Below are 27,757 nucleotides of genomic sequence, written 5' to 3'. Positions count from 1 at the left end.
CAAGCCAGATAAGGGCAGAAGGGCGCCAGGCCTAGCTGAAAGGGTGGAAGGACTGCTGACTAAGAGATAAGGAGATCTTGCGGAGAGTCAGATAAGGAGGCAAAGAGTTGAGACAAACAAGTAGAGGGGGACGGTCGTTAAATGTGAGGACACGTGGGCACTGTTAGTTAGCCTCTGTTAGTTAGCCTATCACACTGTATAGTTAGACGCATGGACGCGGGGTCTTGACCAATCATTGTAAAGAAGCGCTCGCGTGTACGGGGAAATCTTGCATAGAATTTCGTTGACGCAAATAAGAGCTAACCTATCCTGAGCTCAAGCTTTGCAATATGCATGAACCTAATTAAGCTATGTATAAAAGTGCACACTGAGTGTTCAATAAACGAGTCTTGTCGATGACCATATGGTGTCGCAGTCTCCCTTTCTCCTACAAGGTTCTAGCAAACACAGTAAAGCTATGGACATAATAATTGATTTCATTTTCAAACAGCTCTGCAGATGATGGTTCACAGTCCCATTTGAAGCAAGAGACAAAGAGTCTATTGACTGTGAGGGAGACTGAAACTTCCAACTAACTTCACTGGGATTTGGATCATTAACAGTAATTGAATGCAGGATCCGAAGCCAAGTTTTGCCCTCAAATCAGACCAATTAGAGATCAAGACATTCAGTCAGTGGGAAATTCTCGTCTGCTAAGTTTGCCTATTTGAGTTGTGTGGGTGTATTTTTCATCTCACTCCAATTTATTTGGGAGAAAATCCTATCTCACTAACCATTTCCTCTGAAGATTAAGGAACAAAAGATTCTGAACAACACACTCTGCTGCACGTTTTCCAGTGTTACCTTGAATGCAGCTACACAGTGCAGGCTGAGGAGCGCCAGCACCAGCGCCAGGAAGACTGTGGCTAAGTTCCTTGCATCCCAGACAGTCTCGATCAGAGGGATACTGCCCACTTGCCAGTCATAGCACAGAGTTATGGGTGCCAGCAGGAGCCATGCGTTGAAGGCCAGAAGATAGGAGTAAGTTAGAAACCTGTGAAAGAAAACAGGTAGGTAACACATGGAAGGACTGCCCGCTCCATGAAACATTTTCCTTATGCTGAGGACAGAGCTGAGTTCATACTGACAGAGACTTTTCAATTACTACTTATTAGACAGGAAACTCAGAAAAAAAGTACTATGTGCAAACTGGCAATGCCATATACCTCTCTGTCGCTGAGACACAGAGGGGGTCACTTCAATAACTGTCATTTAAAAAAATGTCACAAGATCGGTGATATTTCTGTGGTTTCTTTGGTTTTGGAAGGTCTAACAAAATATCATCTCTCTGTTGAATGATAGATTTAGATGTGACCTTCTAACAGCGGCAATTCTAAATTAATAGAATTAATCAGGTACGTACATGTATCAATCTGATACACATTACAAAGCACAGCTCTAGCAACACAAAATAACCCTGTACCTGGATTTAACTTACCATTTTGGATTACTCCCATGTGCACAATATTGAGCAATTAAACTCAGACCTCTCTGTCTTTTCTCTTTGCATCCTGGCACAGACAGAAAACACAGAACAAGGCAGGCACAGGCTGATTCTTGGCTGATCCCATGATGGCTTATTAGGGCTGGGGACAGCTTCCATGACACGTCGACAAAAGGGTGGGGGGGAGGAGGGAGCTGTCTAAATTGTTGTAATCTTCATTAATTGGTATTCCCAATGGAGAGGAAATTAATAGGGAATGGAGATGGGGAGCCATGCTGACCTCTGGGAAGTACGCAGGGCTTTCAGAAGTTTGAATAAAAACAGCATGTGTGCAACTGCATTAAAGAGAAAAAGAAGAAAAACGAAAAAGGAAAAAAAACATTCTCTCCACCTCCATTTTGCTGCTTGGCACCTATTTGACAGGAAGAACATCCTCCTCAAACCACACTTAAAAGTTTGAATGCACTTTCATGCCAGCAGCTGAGATTATTCCAGCAGCCTCAAAGCCTACCAAGCAGAACTGCAGTAGCCTTAGAGTAGACAACTCCTTCCTTGCTTTGCTAATGGAAAAAGGCAAATTGCACACAGCACCAGGAAGGGAAACTCCAACAGAGATGAACTGGCACCTATCCTGCACAGGATTTCTTCCATCTAAGCTTGTTTTGGCTGGGTTATCACAGACAGTTACCATGGTACCTTTACCAGCTTTATTAAAATGGTAACGCAGGACCCCAGGAGACACAGAGGTATTTTTATCTAGAAGGTTGTTTCATTTGCCATTTCTGTGCTGACTTCTCTGGCATGAAAGCCCTTACTCAACAGCATTCACAACACTGTAATATATTTGTGGCCGAAGGGCTAAGATATTGTAGCTAAATGTGATTTTATGCAGGCAGGATGGAATTCAGGTCTTTGACAAGATAAAGGCCTGAAATTTTTTGAAACATTTCTAATAATGACCAAGAGTTAGGGTATCAATCTCCCTTCTCACCTGAAAAACAACCATCCCCAGCAGCACAGTGCCCTAACAACAGGGAGACTTAAAGAGCCCAAATGTTTCACTGAAAACAGTGGGGGAAAAGGCACATATCTCTGTTTCCTCCCAAATCTTTCTAAGTTCATAGTTCTGATGGGAAGTAGAAAATTCCCAGATTTCCAAGATTTTGAACTGTTTGGCACATTTCATTTCCACTCTTCCTTTTTTCTTCTCCCCTAATCTCCACCCAGAGAGTGCTACACAAGCCAAAACAAGGAGAAAATACACTTTATTTCTTAACTGAAAAATTGATTAAAAGACTAGTTCCTTTGAAGGAAGCATCTATCCAAAATGTAATCTAATTCTACTCAAAATCTTCTTAGAATTTTGACTGCATGCTATTTATAACAACAAAAAAATGCCTTTCGTAGTCACCAAGCCAACCTTCTCAGAAACACATCAGCACCCAAATCTGACATAGCTTAATCGTGTTCACTCGTGATGCTACGTGTGGTATGGCCATGACTCTGCTAGGCTACAAAACAGAACAGAATTACATATCAGTCTTAATATAATGTCTGGAATAGGTTGACAGCATTTACTTACTTCACTTAAAAGGCAAACCATGATCCCTTTGTAGTTTTAAAATGAAAAGATGAAAAATATTTTGGCATGTAATATTGTGACAAGTGCATATATTAGCATTTTCAAAAGCACTTAGTTTTGTAATTGATGTCTTAGGAGAGCTCAGTTTATTTTGATTAAATGCTCCTTCATGCACTTGTATTTTCAATATGCATCTCAACATATATTCCACATGGAAGATGTAAAACAAACCACATCAGAAACCCTCTTCTACTTACTTTGGCTATTGAGCTTCCACGCAGGAAGAAACAAGAAAATTTTTGGAACCCTGAATATTGCAGTATTTCTATAAAGGCAGACCAATCACTTTTCTTCATCTTCACTGATAAAACAGGAGTTCATAAATCTTTATGCAGCACAGAATAAACAATTTGCTGCTCTAGCAAATTGAGTCAGGTTAACAAATTTTAAAAGGAATTTTGGACGAGTGAGTTTGTTGGTCTTAAGGCATTTCGCATTGACGGAAGGTCAGTTCACACTGCTGAAAATGGGAACCTGGCTGTGGGACAGACACCCATCAGGAAAGGTTTGTAAACAAGGCTGTCTTCTCCTGCGCTTTTAGGGTTTTCATCTTCCTCAGGAGCAATGTGCACAACTCACTGTCAGAGGCAGGTCCCAGAATAATGGACAATTGTGTTACATTCTGGCAATAATTAACATCTGAAATGTGCTCTGCCAGCAGCAGCGAGCTCTTTTAAAGCCCATGACATCCGTTACTGTCTATGTGCAGTCAACTGGCTCACATCTCCAGACATCCTCCTGGAGGACCCTTGGCCACGTCTCTCATTGTCAAGCCTGAAAGTGCTCGCTGAACTTGCACGCTCTAAAAGCAGACACCGAAGGAGGGTCCAACAGGGATCTACCCCATTTTAGCAGCCTTTTGAAGCTGCAAGGCAGACATCAGTGACCTCTAATCCAGTAAGAACTCGGACATGCTTTCAGCTTTGGAAACCTGTTCGTGAATGAGACCAACATTTGTACAAAACAAAGCACTGGAAAACTATCACTATAAAGGTACTACAACTAAAGTAGAGAAAGAAACAGGTGGCTAATAATAGTTACTGACCCTTCTGTGCTGCTTTTTACTTAGGGATCTCAGAAGTATGTGGTCTTCTTTTACATCCACCACTGTGGCTCTTGTAACACAAGGCTGACTAAACAGAACAGTAAATGCAGGTGAAACTTTAGAAAAATAATCTCTATAAAGCAGGGAAATAACTTGCAAATTTTGAAAAGATGTGAAGATTCATGGAATCATTCCAGAAGTTAATTACATTTCAGAGCCCTACCTGTAAACAGCAACAAAAGTGTTTTATTTTAATTAGTTGTTTAAGTGAATTACATTTTGAATTAATGATTTTCTCTGTATTGCTGTTCCTGCGGCTGGAATTCCACGTGAGAAAAATGCCTGTTTATAATATCTCTCTCTATCCGTTAATCCCAGACAAGACAGTATGACTGGTGATGTGATTGGAAGGATTTGCCTCTTAATTGGCAATCAGTTTTCCCCCAGGCTAGTTTACAGCATTTGCATTACAGCAGAGTCATCCTTTATTTGCAAATTGAACATGAAAATCCAAGTTTCCGCAGGTGTCAAATGTTTCTCCTCCAGTCTCAGAATCTCCAGCATGTTCATAAAACACAACTACCCCTTGAGCGAGCAGGTGTTGTCATGGCAATGCAGTTTGTTTAGCTTTAGTTTTTTTAGTTGAAATGTACTGTTGCATGCTTTATTTGTGATAAATACAGGATGACTCATACATGAAGACTGTTGGAGAAAACAGTGTTACGATTCTGCCATCAGAATTGATTACTTCTAGTGCAAAAATGAAATATAAAAGGGTGCTACTTAAAGCCATAAGCAATATGACATAAAAATACTTGAGGGATTGCCTGTTACCCTTTACTGTAATAGAGACTAATGAGCTTGGCAAAGCCCTCAGCACAGCTAACCCAGACAATCAGAACACATAAGAACTGTGATGCAAGCTAAAACATTATGAGATTTATAGAAATCTATCAGGAGTTTAATTTGCTTTCTGATTTTGGAGCATTTTAAGCTCTTCATTTTTTTTTTCTTCCCCAGCTCACAAGAATCTGCACTATAGATTTACTTCCAAAATTGCTACATGAGTGAGGACAAGACTCAGACCATGTCCTCAGACAGTGATGCTATTCTCCCTCTACACATGCAGAGGTAGGTGGTATGTGCAACCTACCATCTACTCCATTCCCCAAGAGCCAGGGCAGCGTTGCACGATCCTGACAAATAACAGGGTTCCCACGTTAAGCCTTGAAGCCTCAGGGCATAGGGACCTATGTATGGAAAATCTCCCTCTACCAGGAATTTCAGTAAGATCTAGAAGACAGGCGGTAAATATGCAGCTAAATTGGTATTTGGGGAAAAAAAAAAGAAGTTGTCTGAAGAAAGGATGATCTGAAGCACAAGCAGGAAGAAGTTTTCTGCCTTTTCAGAAATCATGAAATTTGTTAATGCTCTTCTATGAAAAAGTCCTGTGCATTCATGAGGTGCTGGAGGAGGTTTCAGTTACTTGTAATGGCAAGATTTCCTTTATTAGGAAAAAGAGTTTCTTACTTGCATTAACAACTGAACTCATTGTAGCTCAGGGCTCTCTTCGTCTTCTCAAAGCCCCAAAAACCAAGTGTGTTTGATGAGCCACTTCACAACAAAGTCCTCCTAGAACACATGCTGCTGCAGTTATAACCAGGTGGTGTTATTTAAGGGTATCTCTTGGAATTGTATGTATTTGTGCTTCCCGGGGGAGCTGCCAGTCCAGTCATACCTTTACACAAGAGTTTATTTTCCTGATCTGTATGTCGTCAGCCTAAACATTTTCTTTTCACAGACTGAAGAGAAAATCATACTGTGCCTATCCAGTGCAATCTGTGAAGTAGGACGACACATAAAATGGTAACGACAAACTAATTCCCATTTAACATCCAAACGGAAGTATCAGTTAGACGGAAAACACTCCTAACCGATAAAAGTGTCCGTGTATTCTCTTTCATCAAAACTTCTACATCCAAGGGAAAAGAGCTACCAGTCAGTTGAGGACAGGAGTAAGAAGTGTAAAAAGACACTAATAAACAGAGAGCTGCAACCTGCTGAATAGTAAGAAAGATAACCTCATTGGAAAGTGTGTTTGCATGCAACAGGGGCACATAGGGCATAGGAAAAGGCAGAAAATATTGTCCTTTAGCCTGCAGAGCTCTGATGTGGTGGATGGCTGTTTCTTAGTGGTTTCAACACTGTGGCTAACAATCTGAAAAATACCCAATTCCTGAAGAGCAATACTTTCAAAGCACCTGTGCCTTCCAATGAAACCTGAGCCCGTTGTCCAAATAGCAATACTGGAAAACCTGAGATTGATCTCGTTCTGTTTTTCTCTGCAAAACCCTGAAGTGTTGTGGGTGAGAGCATCCCTTGTGACCAAACATGATTCTCAGCTCACCGCCGACACAGCGTGCTCCAGGAGACACTCACACCGAGCTTCCAGCCCCAACCACCCCTGGGCGACCGCTGCCAAAAGGGTCTCACGAGGCAGCAGGGGATAGGGGTCCTCTGGACAGCAGCTGAGATACTGATTGTCACTGATCCTCGGGAAATTAAAAACCAGACTCATAAACCTGCCATGGTAACACTTCTGGAAATAGTCCGCTGTGTCCCCAGAGAGGTAAGTGCCCCGAGCTCATTAAAACTGCCTGACGCACTGATCTCCAAGCAGGACCGTACCTGGGCTTGTTCATGAAGCCACGAAACCCCAGCTAAGGGAGATGCTCAAATTTTTCACATGGTCCTGGGAAAAGCAGGTTCCTCTAGGAACAGAAAGCTACTGTGGGGTGGTCTTTGCTTTGTAATATCATCTTTCAAAGTGGCTGGTGCTGAGCTGCCTCTTGGTATATCATTCCCCTTGAGGTTACAACCGGGATGATTAAGCATATTGCTTAGAAAACAGTCACCCATCTCTGTGAAAAGGAATATATATCGCTTTTTATGTATGAGCATTTCTTCATCTTTCTGATGGACTGAATTCTCATTTACTTGATTACAACAGTGAAGGTATGTAGAAAGACACTTTTACAGAGGGAACAGTTCGACAAGAGGAGACTGCAATCTCAAGGCAGTCTTATTGGAAATACATTAATTATTTAAGTAGTGACAACACAAATAACACTGCCTCATGACGAGAAAAAATGGGCCTAGGGACGTCGCACAAGGCAAATATCAGAAGGAATTACTGCAATTTGATTCCCCAAAAAAAACCTTAAAAATACTTATTTTCTTAGTTGGAAATTGACAGGATTTAATCTCTTTTTCACACACCTTGAGACATGCTACACACTGGGCTTGGCTTTTTTTTTTTCTTGTCTTACCACGGTGTTAGTAATATAATCTGTTTATTCAGAGGCCTCCCGCCTTCCCCCCACCTCAAGAATGGCAGCATAAAGAAACGTTGTGCAAAACGTCTGAGGCATGACAGCCCGCTGCTCAACACTTACAACACTCTAGCTGCACTTCAGTATGCTGTTTACATAAAGCTGGGTAGCTCTCAAAACCTTCCTAATTACTTTCTTCTTCAATTTTCATTAAATTCAAGCAGAATTGTTGCAGCAGAAGTTAGTTATTGCTTCCTATATTGCAGTATCTTAGCCAGAACAGATTTGGGGTTGGTAGATCTGCCTGGTTTTAAGGCAGGTCATGGGAGAAAAGAAAAGATACTTCCTTCTGTAGTGTACAACAGATTGTATGGACAGGCTCTACTGGCAGTGTTTAAGAATAGCAGGATTCCCAACACTTCCACTGCTGCCTCAGCTGTGGAGTGGAGTGATGGGCAGATTTCTTCTTCCCAGCGTCCTCTTGGCAGGCAACATAGTCAAGACACACAGAACGTGGCTTTCATTTATCTTACTACAAGTTTTAAGGTATTTGGCAAAATTAGAGAATTCAGTACCTCACAGAGACTGCTGCATTCATATTCTGCCTGCTAATGTACTTATTTGCATCCCTGTTCATTTTTAATTGCAATTACAGAAATCTAATGAAGATTTTGAACAGATTATGAACTCCTTTAAAGACTGAAAGATTTGAAAACATACCTACTTCTAATGATTAAACAAATCAACTTTCTGCCCATGTTAGAGTGGAAATTTGTGCTTTCCAAAACCAGAGAGGATTGGATTTGTGTCACACTGAACACATGTTCATTTGCTAAGGCCAAACTGGGCCATACGTAAGGGCTGCCTAGGCCAGGTTTCTCTCTGCGGCAGTGAGCAAAAGTGAGTGTGATACAAAGCATGTAAGAACAGGGTAAGAACACAAAACTTTTTGGCAGTTTCTAGCTAGCAGGATATCTCTCAGTTGGATGTGGTTTCTGCCTGTTTAGTAGCCTGGATTTCTCTCTTGGACTCGGTGAATCTCTCTTTGAGCCTGTATTGCTATATTGAGCCTGATGTGCTTTCAGCACATCTACAGCATCCTGCAGGAAGGAGTTCCAGAGCTCAATCACCTGTTGCATACAGAACCACCTCCTTTGGCTTGTTTTGAACCTGTTTGTTAGATTCCTCTGATTCACCTTAATTTCCGTACTGGAGAAAAAAAAATATCCAAGTGAATCAATACTGCCCTCCACCATGCAGTCACAGATATGTAGACCTCTCCCTTACACCCTCAATTGTCTAATTTACACTTCAGGCATTATACATGCTGACAAAATCTGACCTCGTTAGCAAACGTATTTTTCAAACCCAACCATATCTTATATCTATCTCTAATCTTAACTTGCCATCCTTAAAACAAACCACACCTGTATACTTCATCAGTCCACATGGAAACTTGGCAGGAGTTACCAGTACTTTGTTTTCATCCCATGTTAGCCAAAACCCTGACTGCCAGACCAAACTTCATGCATTTCACAGCAACAATCCCAGATTTCCAAGATATTTTTGTTTGTTTGTTTTGTTTTGTTTTTAATCCCATTTGCTGTCACCAGCATTCCTCCTAGTCCCACAGACTTGGCGAAGTCTTGTAATACCTTCTCAAGCCTGTTGAAAACCAGGATATGCACAATAACCACATTTCCAGCTCAATGCAAATAAAAAGGCTTTTACTTGCAAGCAGCAACTCCAGCTTGTGCCCTGTGTAATCTACAGAGAGTTAGAGAAACAACTCCCTTGCTGCCCAGGCACTAACCCTGATTTTAGAGATAGCTCAGGAATCGGTAACCACCCCGGGAGTCCCCTAGTCAATTCTGACCTTTCTTTTGGTTTCATGGAGTTTCTTCCTTCTGGCAATGAAGTGACATTTTCAGCCTCCAAGCAGAGATCGATTTGAAGCCATTTGTCCTCACTAACCCCAGACTACATCCGGAATTGAAGGAAGTGCAGGACTTGGCACTAAGCTTCTCTCTTCCACACCTCAGCCTCCTAAATCCTAAAACAAACTGCAGTTAACACCCTAGCTTTGCATTTAGTGCTGTGTCCTAATTGCTGTCTCCAAACTCACTAAGAGCCTCTCACACCAACTTTTCACATCCTACTGCTTCACACACCCGTGACTGAAGAACATGTGCTGCTTAGCAGTTTCTCCTAGGCTGGAAGATAAGCAAAAACTCCCCTGATTCCCACGAAAACCTGGGTAAATGACTACACATATTATCACAGGCGTGGATACTCACAGTCTCCTCAAGCCTTGATGTCCTAGCACCTCACCTAGTGCCACCACCAACCCAGTGGCCAGTACACTGTATCAGATACAAATCCACCATCAGGCAGTATACTTAGTGACAGCACATCTTATCTTTGGTCCATGGAAATAAGAGGTTTGAAAACGAATCTTTCTTCAGCCTCTCTCTTCTGTACGCCTGATGTGAATGCCAGACCTGAACCTCAGCCTGCCTTTCCATCTGGCCAGACACACAGACTTTCCTGAAAACTAGGCCAATGTCATTCAACCTTGCTGGCTTCAGCTGACATCTGCTACAGTCACACAGAGTGGTGTAATGTTAGTTCTGCAGCAAACGTTTTGTCTCTGACCACGGTAAGATGCAGCCCCTATTCCCCTAACTAACAGCCAGCTCTATCCCCCATTCTTCCGAGAGCTCTCAGGTAGCAGTTACGGTTTGAGCAAAAAGGTGAGGAGGAAAAAACCTTGCTGCTGAGGTAAGGGCTATGGCCAGAGGATGGATCGTGGGCTGTTAGCATAGAGACAGTCACTACAGCACTGCCCACCTCACAGGAATCAGCACTCACCTGGGCGGCTCTAACTCTGCTTTTGCCCCAACTCCCCACACATTTTGCAAAAATTTGCCACCCAGAGCGGTCCAGAACCTTACACTGAAGTGTCATCCATATAGAGGAATGTGTCCTCCCCTAGTTCTGTGAGACTGGTGAGAGAGCAATAGAGAACAGCCCTCTGGTCCCTGTTTCCTTATTTGCAGATGGATCCTGCAGGCCTAGCATGAAGACTGATGCTGCCAGCCTAGATGCACCTGCTCTGGGGCAGTCAGTGGGTCATTGACTATTTTGAAGCCAAAGATTATTGCTTGGGTTCAGGAAAGAAGGAACTGCTTAGAAAGATTAGCTTGCCAGCACATGGATGCTACAGCCTTCAGATAACATGCAGTAATTTTTTTGGCTGCAGCTCAGGGTAATGGATGGGTTAAGGTTTTGTTCAGGAAAACAAGAATTGGAACAGATTCTGCAGGCCCTACAGACATAGGATGAAGGCTCACGCCAGCAGACTACGGCTGTGGAGAACAGGAGCTGAAGGCCCAGCTTCTTTCTAGAGTCTAAAGACCCAGACAACAAGGACCTACTGAAGGGCCTCCTGCAGGTCAGTGTCCAGACCCACAGCAGGTACTGAACAGAGGCAACAGTTGTTCAGGCCTTGAAAACACAAATAGGTCTTAATGGCCCTGACCAACCAGGAGGACTTGGGACCTCCACTCACCGTGTGTTGCTCCAGCAGCCCTGGTGTTGGCTGGACGCTGTGGCCACACTGTAGCCTTGTCACCAGCCCTGCCTTTGGCGCCATCTCTTCACAGGATGCTCTGGATCATCCCGGGCCAGATTCATCCCCTTGCTGTGGCTGGGGCAGCTAACAAACCCCACCACTATGCCCTGCTCTGCCCCTGTGTTCAGCCCCGTGGGGCTGAGCCCCTTCATGAGGGCTTGGCCTGCACAGGGATCTCCCTTTCCCCCTAACTCAGAGCCAGCCCTACCTCTTCTGCGAGCTGCTGAGCCAAGTGAAGCCGTTCCTGCTCCTGGCGGCAGAGCTCACCTATGGTTTGTGCATGCAGCAAGCAGGAGGCTTCGCAGGATTCGGACACAAAACTAATCTTCAGCTCCTGCTGTCAGGACCCATACCCAAACATTAGCCATGATAGGTTCAGGCTAGTTTATGAGAATAGGAACTGACAAGCTAAATGGATGTGTGGAGATTAGAAAGCCATAAAATGGCCGGAATCAGGACTTTCTGAAAGTTTTTGGTGGGAGAAGAGGGAAGATAGATGCTTCTGGATCAATTGGCTAAAGTGAGGGTTAGGATCACGCTCAGCAGGAGTGGAAGAGCTGGGCTTACAGCGGGATTTGAGGATGCCTTGAGAGCTGTAATAGTGGTTATTGCTGGCAAGGGGAAATGACCGTCTGGAGCAGGGAGGAGTTGCTGGACTGCAGGTGATGCCCACGTTACTGCTGGCACCGGGGAGCAGCTCGACCGCGGTGTTCCCACCTGCCTTCGTAAGGCTCATAAAGTCCACAGTGCTGATGGTGAAAACAGTCACTGCTCAACGCCCCAAAAATGGCTCAGCTTTTGCATTTAGGGATCTTCTCCTATCATTATGAAATGTAACAAGTCAAACACACAAAGACATCTGCAGAGAAAGAAGAATCAGCCCCTTATAACTTGATGACCCCCATCTTAGCATAAATACATCAAAAACTGACAACAGTAAACCCTTCACACTGCGCCACAAGGAGCCCGGTATTAATTTCTCCACTGGAAATGCTGTACACACATCAGAGCTTTTCAAATCAAACATCATGTTTCCTGAAAGCAGTTGGAGCTTTCATGGTAATAGGAGCTGTTGTCACATTATCATAAGGATCTCCCAAAAGATATCCGGTCTGGCTTTGCAGCAGATGCTGAATAAGAATTTCATGATCTAAAATTGTGTCTCAACTGCACTGCTTCAATTAGGAGCCAGCAAGGCCAGAAAGCAGCACAGAGGAGGACTGCTCTTTTTTTCACTGAGGCATCAGAAAACACCTCCAGAAACCTCTGAAATGTCTTTCCCCAGTCTAGTAACAAACCAAAGCAATCATTTATTCACCTGCCTTATCTTAAAAGCAAGTCAACTTCTTACCACTCTCTGGGAGCACTCCCCTGGTTAGACCTGGAGGGAAGGGTGTCACTTGGTAAACCACAACTACCATTGCCTTGCTGGTCTGGCCCAGCAGAGCCAGAGGACCACGGCACTAACCTGACCATACACTGGCTACCAGGGAAGGAAAAAGTCATTTTGCAGAATGTAATCATCTGTTTCTCTCTCTAAAAAATACTGATAAAATACCAAAATGAAAATATTGCTAATGCAAATGTCAAGATTGTTATTTTTGTTTAATCCCTGGAAACCCATTGTACTCTCAGTTTGAACTGCATTGGACAGCATCAGTAATAAACAACAATTAGTCATCAATATTCCACCAAGAGGCATGGTCGCCCCCCTCTTGTACAAGCTTCACCTGAACCAGTTCAAAGACTGAACACTTGTGTCTCATATCTCAGGAGGAATCAGTTTTAAGGTTTGAGATTAGGCCTTTGTTACTGGGTTTTCTAGTTCTGTGCTCAAAAAATTAAATTACATGCTTTGGGCTTTGCATAAAAATAAACCCACAGTTTTCAGTAAGCAAGAATATATAAGATAATTCTAGAAGAACTGGAGCATGCTTTATGGTTCAAATAATGTTGATCACTGTTTTAGACAACACGGTAAGATGAAATTAAGTCAACACAACAAAACAAGTTCTCATTCGCTGTCTGTAAAGCATTTTAGCTTAGGAAAAAAGTAATGTTGAGACTACACCTTCGAAAAGATGTTTTGATTAGTGGCACTGTACCTTGTCAGTAAATATGGCGAGAATGAAGCTGGATTGTCCTGCTCTGAAAACATTGGCATAGATCCTCCCATTATCCAGAGGCGGAAATACAAAATGAGAATCACCTTAAAAGAAGAATATCTAGTTTAATAATAGGCTACAGAAGAATTAAGGCCTCCAGCACTTTTTTATAGCTCTCTTATTTATGACTTGACAACCACTAGCTGACTTGCATCTGAGCAAGATTAAGTAAAACTTCAATTTTGCAACCCAAATTCCAAAGCCAAAATTCAACCCTGGGATCCTTGTTCATCCTTCTTGACCCTCCGAGTCTGTTCAGAAGGGGACGTGGCAGTGTGCAGGGCTCACCTGGCCGGCAGGGCGAGTGGGCTATCCAGGGAAGAAGAGCCTACCTTCGAGTTCCCAGGCCTGTGCACTCTCTGGCAGTGCTGCCCCATTTCCACCCCATACACACTTTGCTATAGCACAGAGTGCAGGAGAGCTTTGGAACAAACCTCCCCCTAGCAGGCGGCCTCTCAACATCATATTGAAATTCCGAGTATCCAAGTGATGAACATCCCAGTTCTCAACACAGACAGCATGCTAGCTTGTCCCCATCCCATTCATGTGCACATTACTAACAGGAACTGGCACATCAAGGCCACCCACAGCACATAAATTTTGAAGGACAAATCTGTCACCCTGTTGTGGTTCTGACTACAGAGCTCTGCTATCACCCTCTACTGAAATAAAGGGGGGAAAGCTGGACCGGCATCTTAAAAACCACCATTATTCACTCATGTTGGCATAGCTCTAAGGACAAGCTCCACTGATGTTTCTCATACAGTGTAACCCTAGACACTGGAAGGACTTCTGCTGGCTGGCACTTCACCACCTTCCTGGGAACCACTGGTCACTGCAAGATGAACAAGAGGATCTGGCCTATGGAGGAACACAGGGAGATGCACACCCAGTGGGATCCTGCTGGTGTCCATATTTTCCTCCTGGAGTGCCCCAAGCACTAGGTATTTGAAGGCAGAGCTTTTCTGGTGACTCTCTGTGAGCCTGCCTTGAAACTAGCAGCATGCCACTGAAAAGTCAGTATTTGCCAGTCAGCTCAGTGCTTTTATCACCTTATACTTGCAGATGGTTACAGAGTTATAACCCCTAATAAATTTTAAGAAAATTTGGACTGAAAACTCAATATCACAATAATCTTGTGTCTGTCCAGCTGAAATTTTCTAGACTAGCTCCCAAGACTAAGCTGTGCGCTAAGACCTACCACTGCAGCTCTCTGGCTCATGTGAGACGATGCTCACTCTAGGCACACGTGCACAAATACAAGGCCAACTCCATTCATACTTACATAGCTTATCACCAAAGCAGCTCTCTTTAAAAATGGCCTTGCAGTATACAAGAAATTCTGGTTGTTATTTGCAGTCAGGTAGCTGAAATATAAGAAAACAAGTATTTATTGAAATGCTTTGGACAAATAACTCGTTTCTCAAATTGGAAAAAAAAATCACCTGTGCATTGTTTAAACCACCCTAAACTAACTTGCTATTAGCAATTATTGACACTTTTATTCTTTAAATCCCCTTCCATGTGACTTAATTATACTTGTAAAATACTGAAAACATTTCAAATAATGCATATCATACCTCCATTTTTTAACATCATTTAACTTGTTAATCCTTACAAAAACTCAAGTATATGTCTCTTAAGATTGCTGGCTCTGATCTCCCAGAAAAACATACTGAGACACATTTTTAAAAGGTCACCCAAACAGAGCAATTCCATTTCAAGCCTTGATTAAAGCACAAAAATTCCTTGTTCCCAGCTCTCTACTCAGTCTCTAGAGAAGGGAAGAATTATTAAAATTGAACTTACTTACTTTAAGCATTTTTCCCCTCAATGTATATTCTACACACCTAAATTGCAGTAAAAGTCAGCCGGCAGAGTGCAACAATTATTAACAGCAGTAAGTCAGACACTGGTAGCTTGTTGTTCTAAAAGCATTTGTGAAAACCATCCTGTTTCTTAAGGAGTACAATTAAAATATTTTTGAAATATGTAGGTTTGGCTCTAGATGTAGTTTAATATAGGGTAAAAGCACTTCTCAAATATAACAAATGACACCATTCCTATGAGATTAATTCTGTTGTAATTGCACTTGTAGAGAACATTACAGTTTTTGTCATTGTATAGCAAGTGATAAGAAACAAAAATAAAGAAGTAAATACAGAAAAAGATGGTAAGATGACAAGAAAGCAGAGAAAAAATATTTTAATCCAAGAGAAACAGGACAACTGTTGAAAAACTGACAAGTAATTTTAAGAAGTTATAAGTAACAAGCAAACAAAATAAATATAAAACTGAAGTATTTGTAGGTTCCTCTGTGTAACATACAGACAGTAGAAGTCATCTATCCTGGCATAGTCCATTTATATGGACAGAATGAATCACAACAACTTGCACACAAGTTAGCTCTGCAAGCATGAAAGCGCCATGCATTTTTTTCCTGAACATCTAACACACAAAATACATCTTTTTTCCTCTCCACAATCCTCAAAACAGTCTGTCATCTGACCACTTCTACCCCTTTAGTCCTTAGGGAAAAAAAAGCTTCCTAAGGTTGCCAAGAATCCTTAATATCTGGTGCTCTGTTCAAAATTTCTATAGTAGGAAGCTGGCAATTCTGGTCACCATGGAAAGACAGCAAAGATTATGCTGCAAACAAAGTATTAGCAGCAAAGCCAGCACAAAAAGGGGTAGAATTTAACAAGAAGCATGTCTGGGGGTGCCCTCTAGAAAATAACTGCTTTTCAGAAAACTTCTTTAGGTGTCACACCTAAAACTCAGTAACCAAACCACATATTGTATGGAAAGACAAATGACCTTAGGTCTTTGGTGTCTACTTATTTACAAATGTTGACATTTAAGCACAGAATCTAACTTAAATGTCAGACTAATCTTCAAGGGCTGAACTCTGCAAAGTGCAAAGTTTTTGAGCTCCCACTGATTTTAATCAGGCTCCAGCAAGTACAAGCAAGATGAACCTAAGTGTTCAGCTTTCAGTCTCCATGAAAGGTCAGGTTGGCCTTCAAGTGCTTGCCATGGCCCTGCTCCAAAACCCACCCGAGCCAAAGGGAAAGACTCTCAGCGACTTTAATAGCATTTGGATCAAACCCTGGTCTTTTGTTCCCTATTGGAACGTTTTATGAAACCCAACCCCCTTGCAAATTTTGGTAAGAACAGAAGTGTTAGGTTGCATTTTGTTTGTATTTTTACGGGTGGAGGAAGGGGACTGCCCACTGTTATCCCTATTGCCTGACTCTTTCTGTTACAGGGAACCTGTTTTGCTTGTAGTTTTGACAAACTGCAACACTTAGGGCAGAACTTTTCCATTGCAAATAGTTGCTGGGGAGGGCGAGGGAGAGCGAGGGAGTAGGGAGAGCCAGAACAGCTCAGATTTTTCTGAGACTTTATTTAGAGAAAGAGTCTGGCAACCTGGCTGAGTCTGGCAACCTTGTCCTTGAGAATCTGTGTATACCAGCTCCATGCCTTGGTCCAGTGAGAGACTTAGGAAGCTGCCATCATCTCAGGGCCATGTCTTTTGGCACCCTCCAGAAGAGCCACCCACATTCACAGAAATCATAAGTCCCCAAGAAGCGACTGCAGGGGTGGGGAGGGGAGAGGCAATTTGCAATTTGCATCAAAGATGTTCGAGTGGGAACAACTGCTGGAGGCAATACACTATTTGAAGAGGAAGCAATTCAGTGAGGAAGGCTAAGCTTCATTTCAGACTGCTGATGCTGAGGAAACTGCTTCTGTGCTTCGGGGCTTGTAAAAAAAAAGGACCCTGATCTAGATGTGCAGAGAGCGACCGGGCACCCTCACCACTGCCAGCTCTTTGCTCTCCATCAAGCCTGGCCTGAGGAGAAAATTAAAGACAGAAAAAATGTAAATGGAAGGCAATAGCTCTTTCATCCTTGGCAGGGAAGTGCAGAAAAGCATCCTCTTTACACATTCTGATTTTCCCTTTTTTTGGTCTGCCTAGGAATAGCTAAATTGCTTGCAGCATTTTCACACCTTCCTCCCTGAAGTACCGTGCTATGTATGTTACCAAACAAATTTCAAGGCACCAGTTCATCTACAAGCCAAAGTTAATTTCAAAATCGTAACTCATCCCTCACAGTTCTAAGTTGTGTAGAGGTAGCATAATTAAGACAAAAGAGGAGAAAGAAAAATTAAAAAACAAAACAAAACAAAACTCTACCTTGATGCTAACTGCAGATCACTGCCTGACCAGCAGCAAGTACAAGGGCACCAGAATGGAGGGGAAAGATAACTGGGAATGGGCCAAGCAAACTGAGTACCCTGAGCTTTGTGATGTGTCCTGCCAATGCTTTTACCACTTGGCAGCTTCAGTCAAGAAACGTTCCTTCCCATGGCCATTCAATCAAGAAGCAAACGCTTTGCATCTCAAGGAAGCTGCTGCTCAAAGTTTATCTGGAAACCAGGGAAGATAGCTTTGCTCATTGCTTGTAATCCAGCTGTTTGCCTTTACGAAGTCCCTTGCAGGTCTGGTTCTGCGCAGCTGTGAGCGGGGAAGTCCCCAGCGTTTTCGCGATGGGAACCTCAACGTGAGCGCGCCGGGTCTACAGCGCGAGCATGGAGCAGAGCCGCGCGTCGCTGGCTACTCGCTCCCTTGGAACGGCCTTGCAGGAACACTCCCTAAAGCAGCCCGAGGCACAGCTAGCAATAAATCCAAGGAACGCTTAGGAACGGCGGGATTTCTCTTGCGCCGCGCGAGCGGAGGCCCAGGCAGGTGCTTGGCAGCTCTGGCTTCCTGCGGAGCGGGGCTCGTCCTGAAGCCCGTCACACCACGGGAGCGCACGCAGGGGTCGCAGTGGAAGGCAGCAGGGTAGGTGGCCCAGTAAAACTCGCGGCCGTGCCGTTTCCAGGAATGTAAACTTTGCCGGGACCAGATGGACTCCGTGTTATTCACAACAATCTCCTCCAAGGAGCAGACAGCTGTTTTAATTTGCCTTCAGTGCTGACAGCATCTCGGCCAGCCGAGAGCAGGACAGCTCCTCGGCCGCAGTTAATTGCCATGATTTTGGCTCTTCCGAACCCGTATCAGCAGCACATTTACTTATCCCAGGCTGCAGCAGTCTCAGTTTTGGTATAAAACGTGAACATTCCTCTTCTCTTCAAAAGCTTTCTCGGGAAAGGCAAGCAGACACCCACGATGGATAACTCCCCCCAAGGAATCTCAAACAACCCCGTGAGAGCAGAAGGAGCTCAGGTGCTTCGAGAAGTTGTTTGCCTGGGTTGCTCCCCCACACCAAAATCACTGCTCCCACTTCTATCCTGCTGTAAGAATCAGATCCAGGTAAATGCTGGTGTTGGAAATAACACTTCCCAAACCGTAATATTATGGAAAAACATTAAAAGAATCAGTTCAAAGCTGTTAATTTACTCTTAATGATCAATAACAGTAAGAGAACCTCTAATCAAGACATATTTAAACCTGAAATGGGCTATTTCTGGTTAATTTCAAAATGTTAGATCATGGTTAGTTACACATCTACATCCAAAGCAGTTAAACACACTCCCCTTTGGGGAATGCGAAATTTTTCCAGGAGCTATACTTTGTCTGTGGAGAACATCCTTAATTTTCCTACTTGCAAATGATTTCCTTTTCACTTATTCCTTCTTGAGGACACCTACCAAGGACTGTGCCACATACGCGTCAGGGAGAAAACAAGAGCTGAATCCATCATGGAGCATAAAAAAGGAAAAGAAGGAAAAACAATGCATTCCAGACATGTCTGGATTTTTAACTTGCTTAAAGTATCTGTCAGTGCAAGGGAATAGAATACGAGTCATAGCTACAGTCATAGCTCTGCAAGTGAGAAGGAAGAAAAGCCCTCCTGCTTCCTCCTTGTGAGGAGTCTTGACATTCCCTGCAGCATAACCGCGGTGTCCTTGCCCGGATCTCCCCGGAGAGCCTCAAATGCAGGTACCGCTACCCACGCAGACACACGTGCATGGGCACGCAAGCAGGAAGCTGCAGCACTGATGCTTTGAAGGGCCAAGGAAGGATTTTATGACAGTCACGAGGGCCTTAAATGATTTGCACTGCTAATGGCACACACTTTTCACACCCATTTTCAGATGCGAGCCCAAGTTTTGCATTCTTGCCTTCTGTAGGATTCTCAGGGGTAGTGGTGCAGAGAGTAACTACATCAGCACATACACTAGAGAAGAACCCACTTATGGCCATTTTATGTTCCTTTAGACAACACGTACCTTTTCCTGTGCAGTGTGCACGCAGAGGGGAGAACAACTGCAGGGAAAAGGCAATAGGAAAAGCGAGAGGCACAGTCAGGGAATAGGAGGGGAGAGTGAGGAAAGGAGGGTAGGAAGGAAGAAAGAACAGCAGAATACCCTTAACAGATCAGAGATGTGACCAAGAAGATGAGAAAGGGCTTCCCTTCATACCAGACATTCCTCTGACGCGACAGGCAGACAAGGTGGAGCAGGGCTAACAGGAAAAATACGACCTCATCAAAGCACAGCCACCTTCCGCCAGATCGCAGGAAACCAAAGCGCAGCGCTTGCAATTTAAAACTTGCATTGATTTTACCCATTTTATTTCCCCTGCATCACACGCACCCGAGGCACCGAAATCCCCATGCGGCTGGTGATTCCCCCACCCTATGGCAACTAAGGGCTTGTGCAGAGCTATTTCAAACAGCGGTGTTAGAAGCACCGGTGGTAGCGAGGCGCAGGCTTTGGCAGCTCCACGTGCCCTGTTGTAGGCCCCTGTTTCCAGATACTTCTTGTGACAAGAAGCCTGTTCGTTTTGACAATTCGCATTCAGGCTGAAAGTTTTCCCTGCTCAGAGCCTGTGTCAAGCCGAATCTGTTTAGCTAAAAAACCTGGGCTGTTTCTGAGAAAGCAGAGAGAAAATGGTTGTTTTGCCTGTACTAACAAAGTCTTGTGACCAAGAGAAAACTCGAGTAGTTCCACACTTAGGGGCAGGGATCTGAAATGCTGCAGAGGGCCTGCAGGTGCTCCTGGCAGTGACAGCTCCGCATGCAGGCACAGCACAAGGCACCAGGGAAACTCTCCATCTGCACAGCTCGCTCAGGGCTTCTGTCGCTTCTCCGAGATCCCTAGCACGGACTAGCAGGAGTCTGCAGGAACAGCATCACACTCTCCTGCAATTGCTCCCAGCAAAGCAACGGACATAGGAGACTTTCTCACCCACAGGGCTGGTATCAAATCTGGAGGAAATCCTGGGTTCAGACTGCAGAGGGCTGAACACTTGAAAGAACAAGTGAACAAGAAAGGAAGGGATGGCAGGCACTAGGAAAACAGGGATAGGGGCAAAGAGAAGCCAGGACTAGAGAGAAAGGAAGAGAAAGATGGAGATACAGGCAGGTATTCAGACATCTGTTGCTGCCGAAGATGCAGCAGCAGTAACCACGAAATGCGCTGCCGCCGGAGCGCGGCTGGCCGCGCGCCCAGCGAGCAGCCCGGAGCGGCGGCGCCGGCAGCAGGACGCAGCCCGCCCTCCCCACAGCGCCTGAGCCTGGGAAAGCTGCTGCGCTGCTGCCTCCCCGCTCCGGCACGCGCGGAGGGACCCGGAATCGCGGCGGATACCCGGGACTCCTACGGACCAGCTGCCTCGGCGTCTGTGTGGAGAGAGGGGAGCTGGCAGTCCTCGAGTACGGCCTTCCTCGAGTACGGTGTGCCTCCTTGCACAGTACCTGGGCTCTCTGCTCTCTCTCGTGGCAAACAACTAGGTTACTCACTGGCTTTCCACTCAACGGGAGGACATTACCCTCCCGCGGTGCACAAGGCTCCATTCTTCTTAATGGAAATAATTTAGGTGTCCCTGTGAAGCAAGTGGCACAGTAATAAATTTACCAAAAAAAAAAAAAAAAAAGACGTGGAGGGCTGCTGGCTGCATTACTTTGCATTACTTTGACGCTCTCCATAAAGAAGTGCATCATGTCAGTAAGCATAAACCTTGGTCCAAGTATTCAGCTTGGACCAGGAATGACAGAAACGAACTGTGCTGACTTAAAACTTTGTACATGGAATTAGGGAACAGGGCTTTCTGCTGCTGTCTTTCCTGTCCTGGGAAGCCAGTCAGTAAACTTAAAAAAAAAATAGATAAATAAAAAGAGAGAAATGGCAGAAGTTTTCAAAAGAATAGGAGGAAGAAATCCCCTTCACCAGTAAAGGGTGTCCGGGCAAGAGTGAAGAACAGGGACAGATCTGCAGTCCCTTTGTAGTGAGCCGCCTCACTACACAGACACACAGCCAAGACACACCTCCCAAAGCAGGAAATCATAGAGAGCATTTCCAACAACGGTGAACTGTCCGGGATGCAAACTGAGTCACATACACACAAAAAATCAAGTAAAGAAGGGAAAAAAATAAAAAAGAAAAAAAAAGGAAAAAGAAAAAATAAAGGGCACTAACGTATTTTGGCAGTCTAGTAACTCCCCGTGGACCAACACATGGCACCGCACAGGTGACCGTCAACCAGCAAATGCGGCAGTAGGTGAGTAGCAGGAACATATTGCACCAGAGAAGATGTGCAGTGCAGGATGTGTCTGTCCTGGCCACCACTACCAGACAACACAGGGAGCAGACGAGGCAGAGGAGAAGAAGAAAGGACCAGCACCTTCCGCATTGAGCAGCCCTGGGAACAGTGCCAAGAGCCAACAGTCAGCACAAGGGTGGGCACGGGTCAAGCGGTCCCAAGCCACAGAGTTCCTGAAATAGCTCCTTAAAGAGTGCAGATAATTTACTGGTCCGGCTAAAGGGCTGGAGTTGAGGCAGGGTGGGAAGAACGGAAACCTCTCAGCTCAGCCTTGCGCCCTTTCACTCAGGGTGAACACTTGATTATTAAAAACATTATGTTTGCCAAACTGAATTACATTTTTCAAGTCTCTTTTTTTGGGTTGACCCCCAAGGATAACATCTTGCAACACTTCTAGAGTCAAATAATGTTTTAGCTTTTTTTGGCAAGCACTCCTGTTAAACCAAGGGAACCTGGCAAGCCAAAGGCTGGTTTCAGAAGGAGGCTTTGGCATGATTCACCGTGAAGTGAAGGGAAATAAGTGCCTTAACTCCCTGTGAATATAGTCTGAAAGAAATACTGCTTTATTTCAGAAATGGTTAGTTTTATTTTTTTTTAACTCTTCCATAATTTACTTGTAATCTGAAACTACTTGTCGAATTCGGCTGGAACTCACATTTTTCATTTAACTGGAGCAGGAAAAAACCCCACCCATGCCAAGTCTGCATCCTGGAGTTGCAGAAAACGGTATGGAAGGAGCCGGGGTTAGCACGCCGCAGGGATGGGGCGGAGGGACGGTGGGCCTTCAGGACAGCAAAGCAGAGAGCAGAGGACACGGGAGTTAGCAGGGTTAAAGTCCTTGGCCAATTTATGGACATCTAGAACCAAACAGCAAGTGATAAAGAGAGAGCGAGTGAGAGCACATGACCGGAGTAAATTAAGGGGACATTCAGGAGGCATTTGTCAGCCTTCCCTCCTTCTCCTCCCTTGGCTGACTTTGCCTTGGGGCAGTAAGCTCTACAGGATGGGGATGCTCTTGGGGAAGCAGAGAGAGAAAACCTGGCACTATGTGGACACGTCCGTGCAAGAGCTAGCACACAGAGCATTACTGCAGCAGTTACTTGTAAAACTGCTCATGAAGACAGACAGGCTCGCATGAATTCTCCCGAAGAGTCTCTAAATTAAAAGGGGTATAATCGATTCATTAGCACCAAGAGTTTTATCAAATTCACATGGCGATGGCTGTGGTTTCAGTCCAGACTAACTGTTCAAAGCACTGGTGGCAGAGATACTAAATTCAACTAGTTGCACTGTCCTAAAACTGAAGTTTGGCCCATTTTCCACAAATGCTTTCCATCAAAATGAAACCCACATACCACCTATTTAAAAAGCAGTTTACTAGATGTCAATGCTAAATACTTTGGGAAAAAGGTACTTCCCTTCCGGAAAAATCCTAATCTGACAGTTCGATCTAGCATGCCCCTTTGCTTCTGTCAGATTAAATAAAGCAATCTCTAAATATGTCTCAGCCATGTCTAAACACACAAAAAAAAGTCAGAAAACTTCCGCACTCCTTTCTTGTTAGGAAACTATGTTATTTTTAACAGCCTCAAAAATAGCTCAGTCTTTTTAAGTATGAATGACACAAGCCTGTTAGCAATACAGAGAAGAAGAAAAATAGTTCATTCTTCCGAGATGGTATCCTCTCAGTAAAACTTTTTGATGTTTGCAATCAAATGCAACTCAGTGCCAAAGTTAAACTGCATCACAGAAAGAATCTGGAAAAAAAAAAAAAAACAATTCAAAAATTGGCAGCAAATGACTTCTTTTGTCAGCAGCCCTGCAAGTAAATTTTGCCTGTGCTATTACTGTTGGCATGAGGCACCAAACAATGCACTTCCAACAACTTTCATTCTTGTCACTTTCCCACTCAGTCATACAGACACAAATTATTACATTCTCCAATTTAAAAAAAAATATTCCTTCATCACAGACACAGTTCTGTTATGACAGGTTTTGTTTCTAAAAAATAAGTATTAAAATCTACAATAGCCCATAAAGATCAGTGGCTAGCTTTGACCAGATCTCCTTTGCAAAAGCTTTAAAAAGCTCCTTTAAATATCATCTAAATAGATAATAAATGGTGAAAAGCCAAAAATCACATAAAAGAACAATTCCGAAACTTGGCAGAATTAGAAAAAATAATTACATTTTGTCCTATTTTCACCACAGTTCAGTCTCATCTATTGCCAGAAAAACAAGGCTGCTAATATTCCAGATTTGATTTAGTCACTAAAATCTTTTGAACTATTATTTCAATTTACTTTGAACTGCATTGGCAACCTTCAAGGATAAGTAATAGCAAGAAAACCACGTCATTTTGTAGTCTCCTACCTCTACAGAAGTGTGTTTAAATTCTGACATTTAAAAGCCCAGCAATCATGAAAGATCCTGCTCAATTGCTCACAAGAAAGTTTACAGGATGTTGCACGTAGCCAAAAGCACAAGTAATTTCTGCCATGGGGATTTTGCAACAGCCTATAAGGCCTCCTCCAAAATTTTCCAGGGATGGGACTGCAGCTGACACTGAGGAAACATTCCCAGAACGTTCCCACACAACTGATGCCTTTCTTTTCCAGAAAACGGACGCTGGAACGGGGCAAATGCGAGGAAATGCTTCCTTAAGGGTGGCCAGTGTGTGGCTTCCTTACCCTCCAGCATTGCCATGGCGTGGGCCACCCCGCTAGGCTGCGGCCAGCGTAAGGAGGTCACCTCGGACACCCACTGCGCGTGTCCGCGCCGCCGGGGAACATCTCCGCTGGCTGCACAAAGGGGATCCTCAGGCACGATGCCTATCCGAAAAGGGAGCCGAAAGGAGACGGTGGCACTCGCCCAGGGGCAGCCTTCTGAAGGGCCAAGATGTGCTGAGGGAGCCTCCCGAGCAGCTCGGCTGCGCGCGGGCAAGGAGTTGCTGGACACCAGGGGAGGAGCTGTGAAGTCCCTCGCCGGACTGCCCCGCGGTGTGGGCTCCGCTAGGCCGTGACGGGACTGGGACAGAAATGATGCGGATGCCCAGACAACAAGCTGAAGCTGATGGAGGGGAGGAAAGGCGAGAAGTAACATTTGAGCTACCACAATCATGCCTACCTGTTTTTAAGGCCTAGACAGCGTCAAATAGGCACAGGCAGTCACATAGGTCAGGCAGGTGCTGCAATGGGACTGTGTGGACGTGGGTTTGGACACGGATCCCAGTCTTGGCGCTCAGCCAAGAAGGACATGCCAGCCGTGACAAGGACAAGCCATGGTGGGGCTGCTGCCATCTCACGGGCCTGGTGCTCCAGGATGGAGCAAGGCCCAGTGTGTGGACTGGGCTATGGAGCAGCCGAGAGAGGCGCCGGCACCAAGACCCAGAGGGGCCGGCGCTCCACAGGGTGATCCGCAGCGGCGGGAGCAGCCCAGGGCAGCCCCATGGACACGGCTGGGACCCTGCTAGGGCACTGCCACGGAAGAACAGCTTCTTCTTTTTCTTTTCTTTCTCCCTTTTAATATTCGTACCGCATTTGTTCGATCCTATCATTAAACATAACAAATAGGCTCTTGTTGAATAATTTAAAAAAATGCATCAGCCACTGTGGGTTATATTGCCAACCAAGACAGGATTCAGGGAGCTGATGTGATTTCCTTATCTGAGTTATTGACTAAATGTTACATGGGTAATGTAGCAATCAGAATTGTTATTCCACAAATATTCTGTGAGAAATAAGGATTTGCTCCTAGTGCCAATCACACATACTTAAAATGCAATTAAACAGTGAAGCCCACAAGCTAAACAACAACAAATCACAGAAACTTGAGCTGCGGAGAAAAAAAGAAAAAAAATGAATATTTTAAAACATAATTCAAAAATGGAAGTGCCAATACAAGCTGTTTGTTTATAAAACATAGCAAAAACTTTTAGATGAAATGTATATGTATTATTTATACACAGGGAAAAGGGTCTTTTCCCAGAATACTTCTTGGTAGGAAAATCTTTCTAAAACAGCAATGTTTTCATTGCTTCAGCTTCAACTTATTCCAAAAACTCTTTTTCCTCCCACTGTTTTTGTGCTTTTTATTTGAAGTTTTTAAAGGGGTAAAATGGATGGGAAGAGGGACAAGAAACATTCTGGAATTAACTGTGAATAACTTGCCCTCATACCCTAAGGAATGAAGATTATTTTGAGAAAAGTAGAAGAATTTAAGAATAATACCAAACAAAGGTATTGATTTAGTACCTCAGTTTCATCATCAGAATTAAAACGAAAGAAATTGAAGGAAGCAGCATCCGTCACTGCAGGATATCAGGCTGACAGTGACTCAATGTCTGGAGGCAAAACCCACACCAACGGGACACCGGGGGCTGCTCCCGCAGGTACGGCGAGCCCGTAGGGGTTATTACGATACACGCTGAGCAGAGAAGCACTAAGTTTACCTCAGGTGGCTGCCGCTCATCAAAGCTTCCTCCAGAGAGCACAAACTTGGGTCTGAGCACACCTCGCTTGAGGAAAGCTGTGCTTCACTTTTGTTTCCTCGAATTGATAGCTCAGGGCTACAGCCGGAGAACAGAAAAGGGCACTTTCCACAAAGGCCCCAAAGAGAAGAATCTTACAAGATGGGCGGAGGGAACCAAGTCAGAGTGTTGGTGAACATACTCTGCCTCAGGCAACTTAATAAAACTCGTATCAAGAAGTCACTATAAATCACCTGCATGAGTTTGAAGTCTTGACCAAACCACACGTGGCACATTACTCCACAAGCTGGTCATCTCGGGTAAAAAGAAAAGCTGTGATAGATTCACTGGTACCCATTATAGAGCAATAACCCACTGTAGTGTCCCCCACACACAATTCTTTTATTTTCTTTTCTTTTTCTTTTTTTTTTTCCTTTTTTTTTAAGCTGTAATGAGCTTGCTTTAATGCTTGATTGGAGCCAGAAGTCTCCACTTCTTGTGTGCCCTTTGCAAACGGCCACCTGACAAGAGGCCAGAGTGAGTCTCCAGAATTAGGACAGAGACGTTGAAACACACAGAGGCAAATTGATCCAATCGATCCACAGGAGAGCTGAGAAGCACATGGTCCTCGGAGACCTTTATTTTTTCAATCTGCAACGAAAGGGCCTGGCAGTAAACTGCAGAGAGCCAGTTTTACAAGCTGGGAGGGAAATGATTATAGAAGTGTAGCAGTTCAGGGATCTTCCAGCTGGTTTAAATGATTTGGCTTCCTTATGACCATACTCAAGGAAAAGAAAAGAAAAACAACAACAAAACTTTCCTGAAGGTCAGCCATGAGCGCTATAAGCATGGCATGAACCAAAGCTCCTAATTCATTCTCAAACATTTAATTTGGAGAGCTGGAGAAGGCAGGGAGGAAAAGGGAGATAGAGAGAGGGAAGTTATTGCATCCATATGTAGATGTGGATTAAGGAAGCAGGCCGTCTCTTGTAGTTTTTCACAAAAATGAGCAATATCAAGGGAGGAAACCCAGCAACGACCTTTACCCAGGGCTCCTCTGACCACAGCAGACAGGCACTCAGGTGAGATGTAAATTCAGGACTCCCCACTCCTCAGAAAAAAAAAAAAAAAAACTAATTTTAACCCATTCAGCCCTGTCTCAAAATAAGGCTTTTACTGTTGGGTGAAACAGCACCTCCAGAAGAGAACAAGAGCTGATTCTTTGCTTAATTAGTTAAATTTTCCCTTTATGTTACACAGATATTATATATGCCGTACTGATAGTTTCACAGGAAAGAAGTGAAATTTCCAAAAGGCTTTTACAGAATGGAAACATTTGTTTCAGTTGAACTTCTTTGGTTATTTCGAGCTGGATTTGAAAACAACTTTGCCTGCCCCGAGCAGCAGTTTTGCAAGGTCTATAGGAAAAGGCAGCAGAGT

The 27,757-nt window shown here is 44.1% G+C and overlaps 1 protein-coding gene across 1 annotated transcript in view; it reads right to left on the bottom strand.

Annotated features, from left to right (window-relative positions):
- TMTC1 (transmembrane O-mannosyltransferase targeting cadherins 1) overlaps positions 1 to 27,757 on the bottom strand; it is a 130,628-nt gene that overhangs the window by 64,121 nt on the left and 38,750 nt on the right. The window contains exons 6-8 of the mRNA XM_088521558.1: positions 14,587 to 14,668; positions 13,242 to 13,345; positions 844 to 1,033 (exon numbers count right to left, since the gene is read on the bottom strand). Coding sequence (XP_088377684.1) covers positions 844 to 1,033; positions 13,242 to 13,345; positions 14,587 to 14,668 — 376 coding nt within the window. The remainder of the gene's footprint in view (positions 1 to 843; positions 1,034 to 13,241; positions 13,346 to 14,586; positions 14,669 to 27,757) is intronic.

The sequence above is a fragment of the Tinamus guttatus genome, unplaced genomic scaffold (assembly GCF_059628265.1).
Source record: "Tinamus guttatus ecotype Peru unplaced genomic scaffold, ASM5962826v1 Tinamus_guttatus_pri_ptg000125l, whole genome shotgun sequence".
Lineage (NCBI taxonomy): Eukaryota > Metazoa > Chordata > Aves > Tinamiformes > Tinamidae > Tinamus > Tinamus guttatus.
The sequence above is the reverse complement of the archived record's forward strand: the minus strand, read 5'-3'. Positions and strand labels throughout refer to the sequence as shown.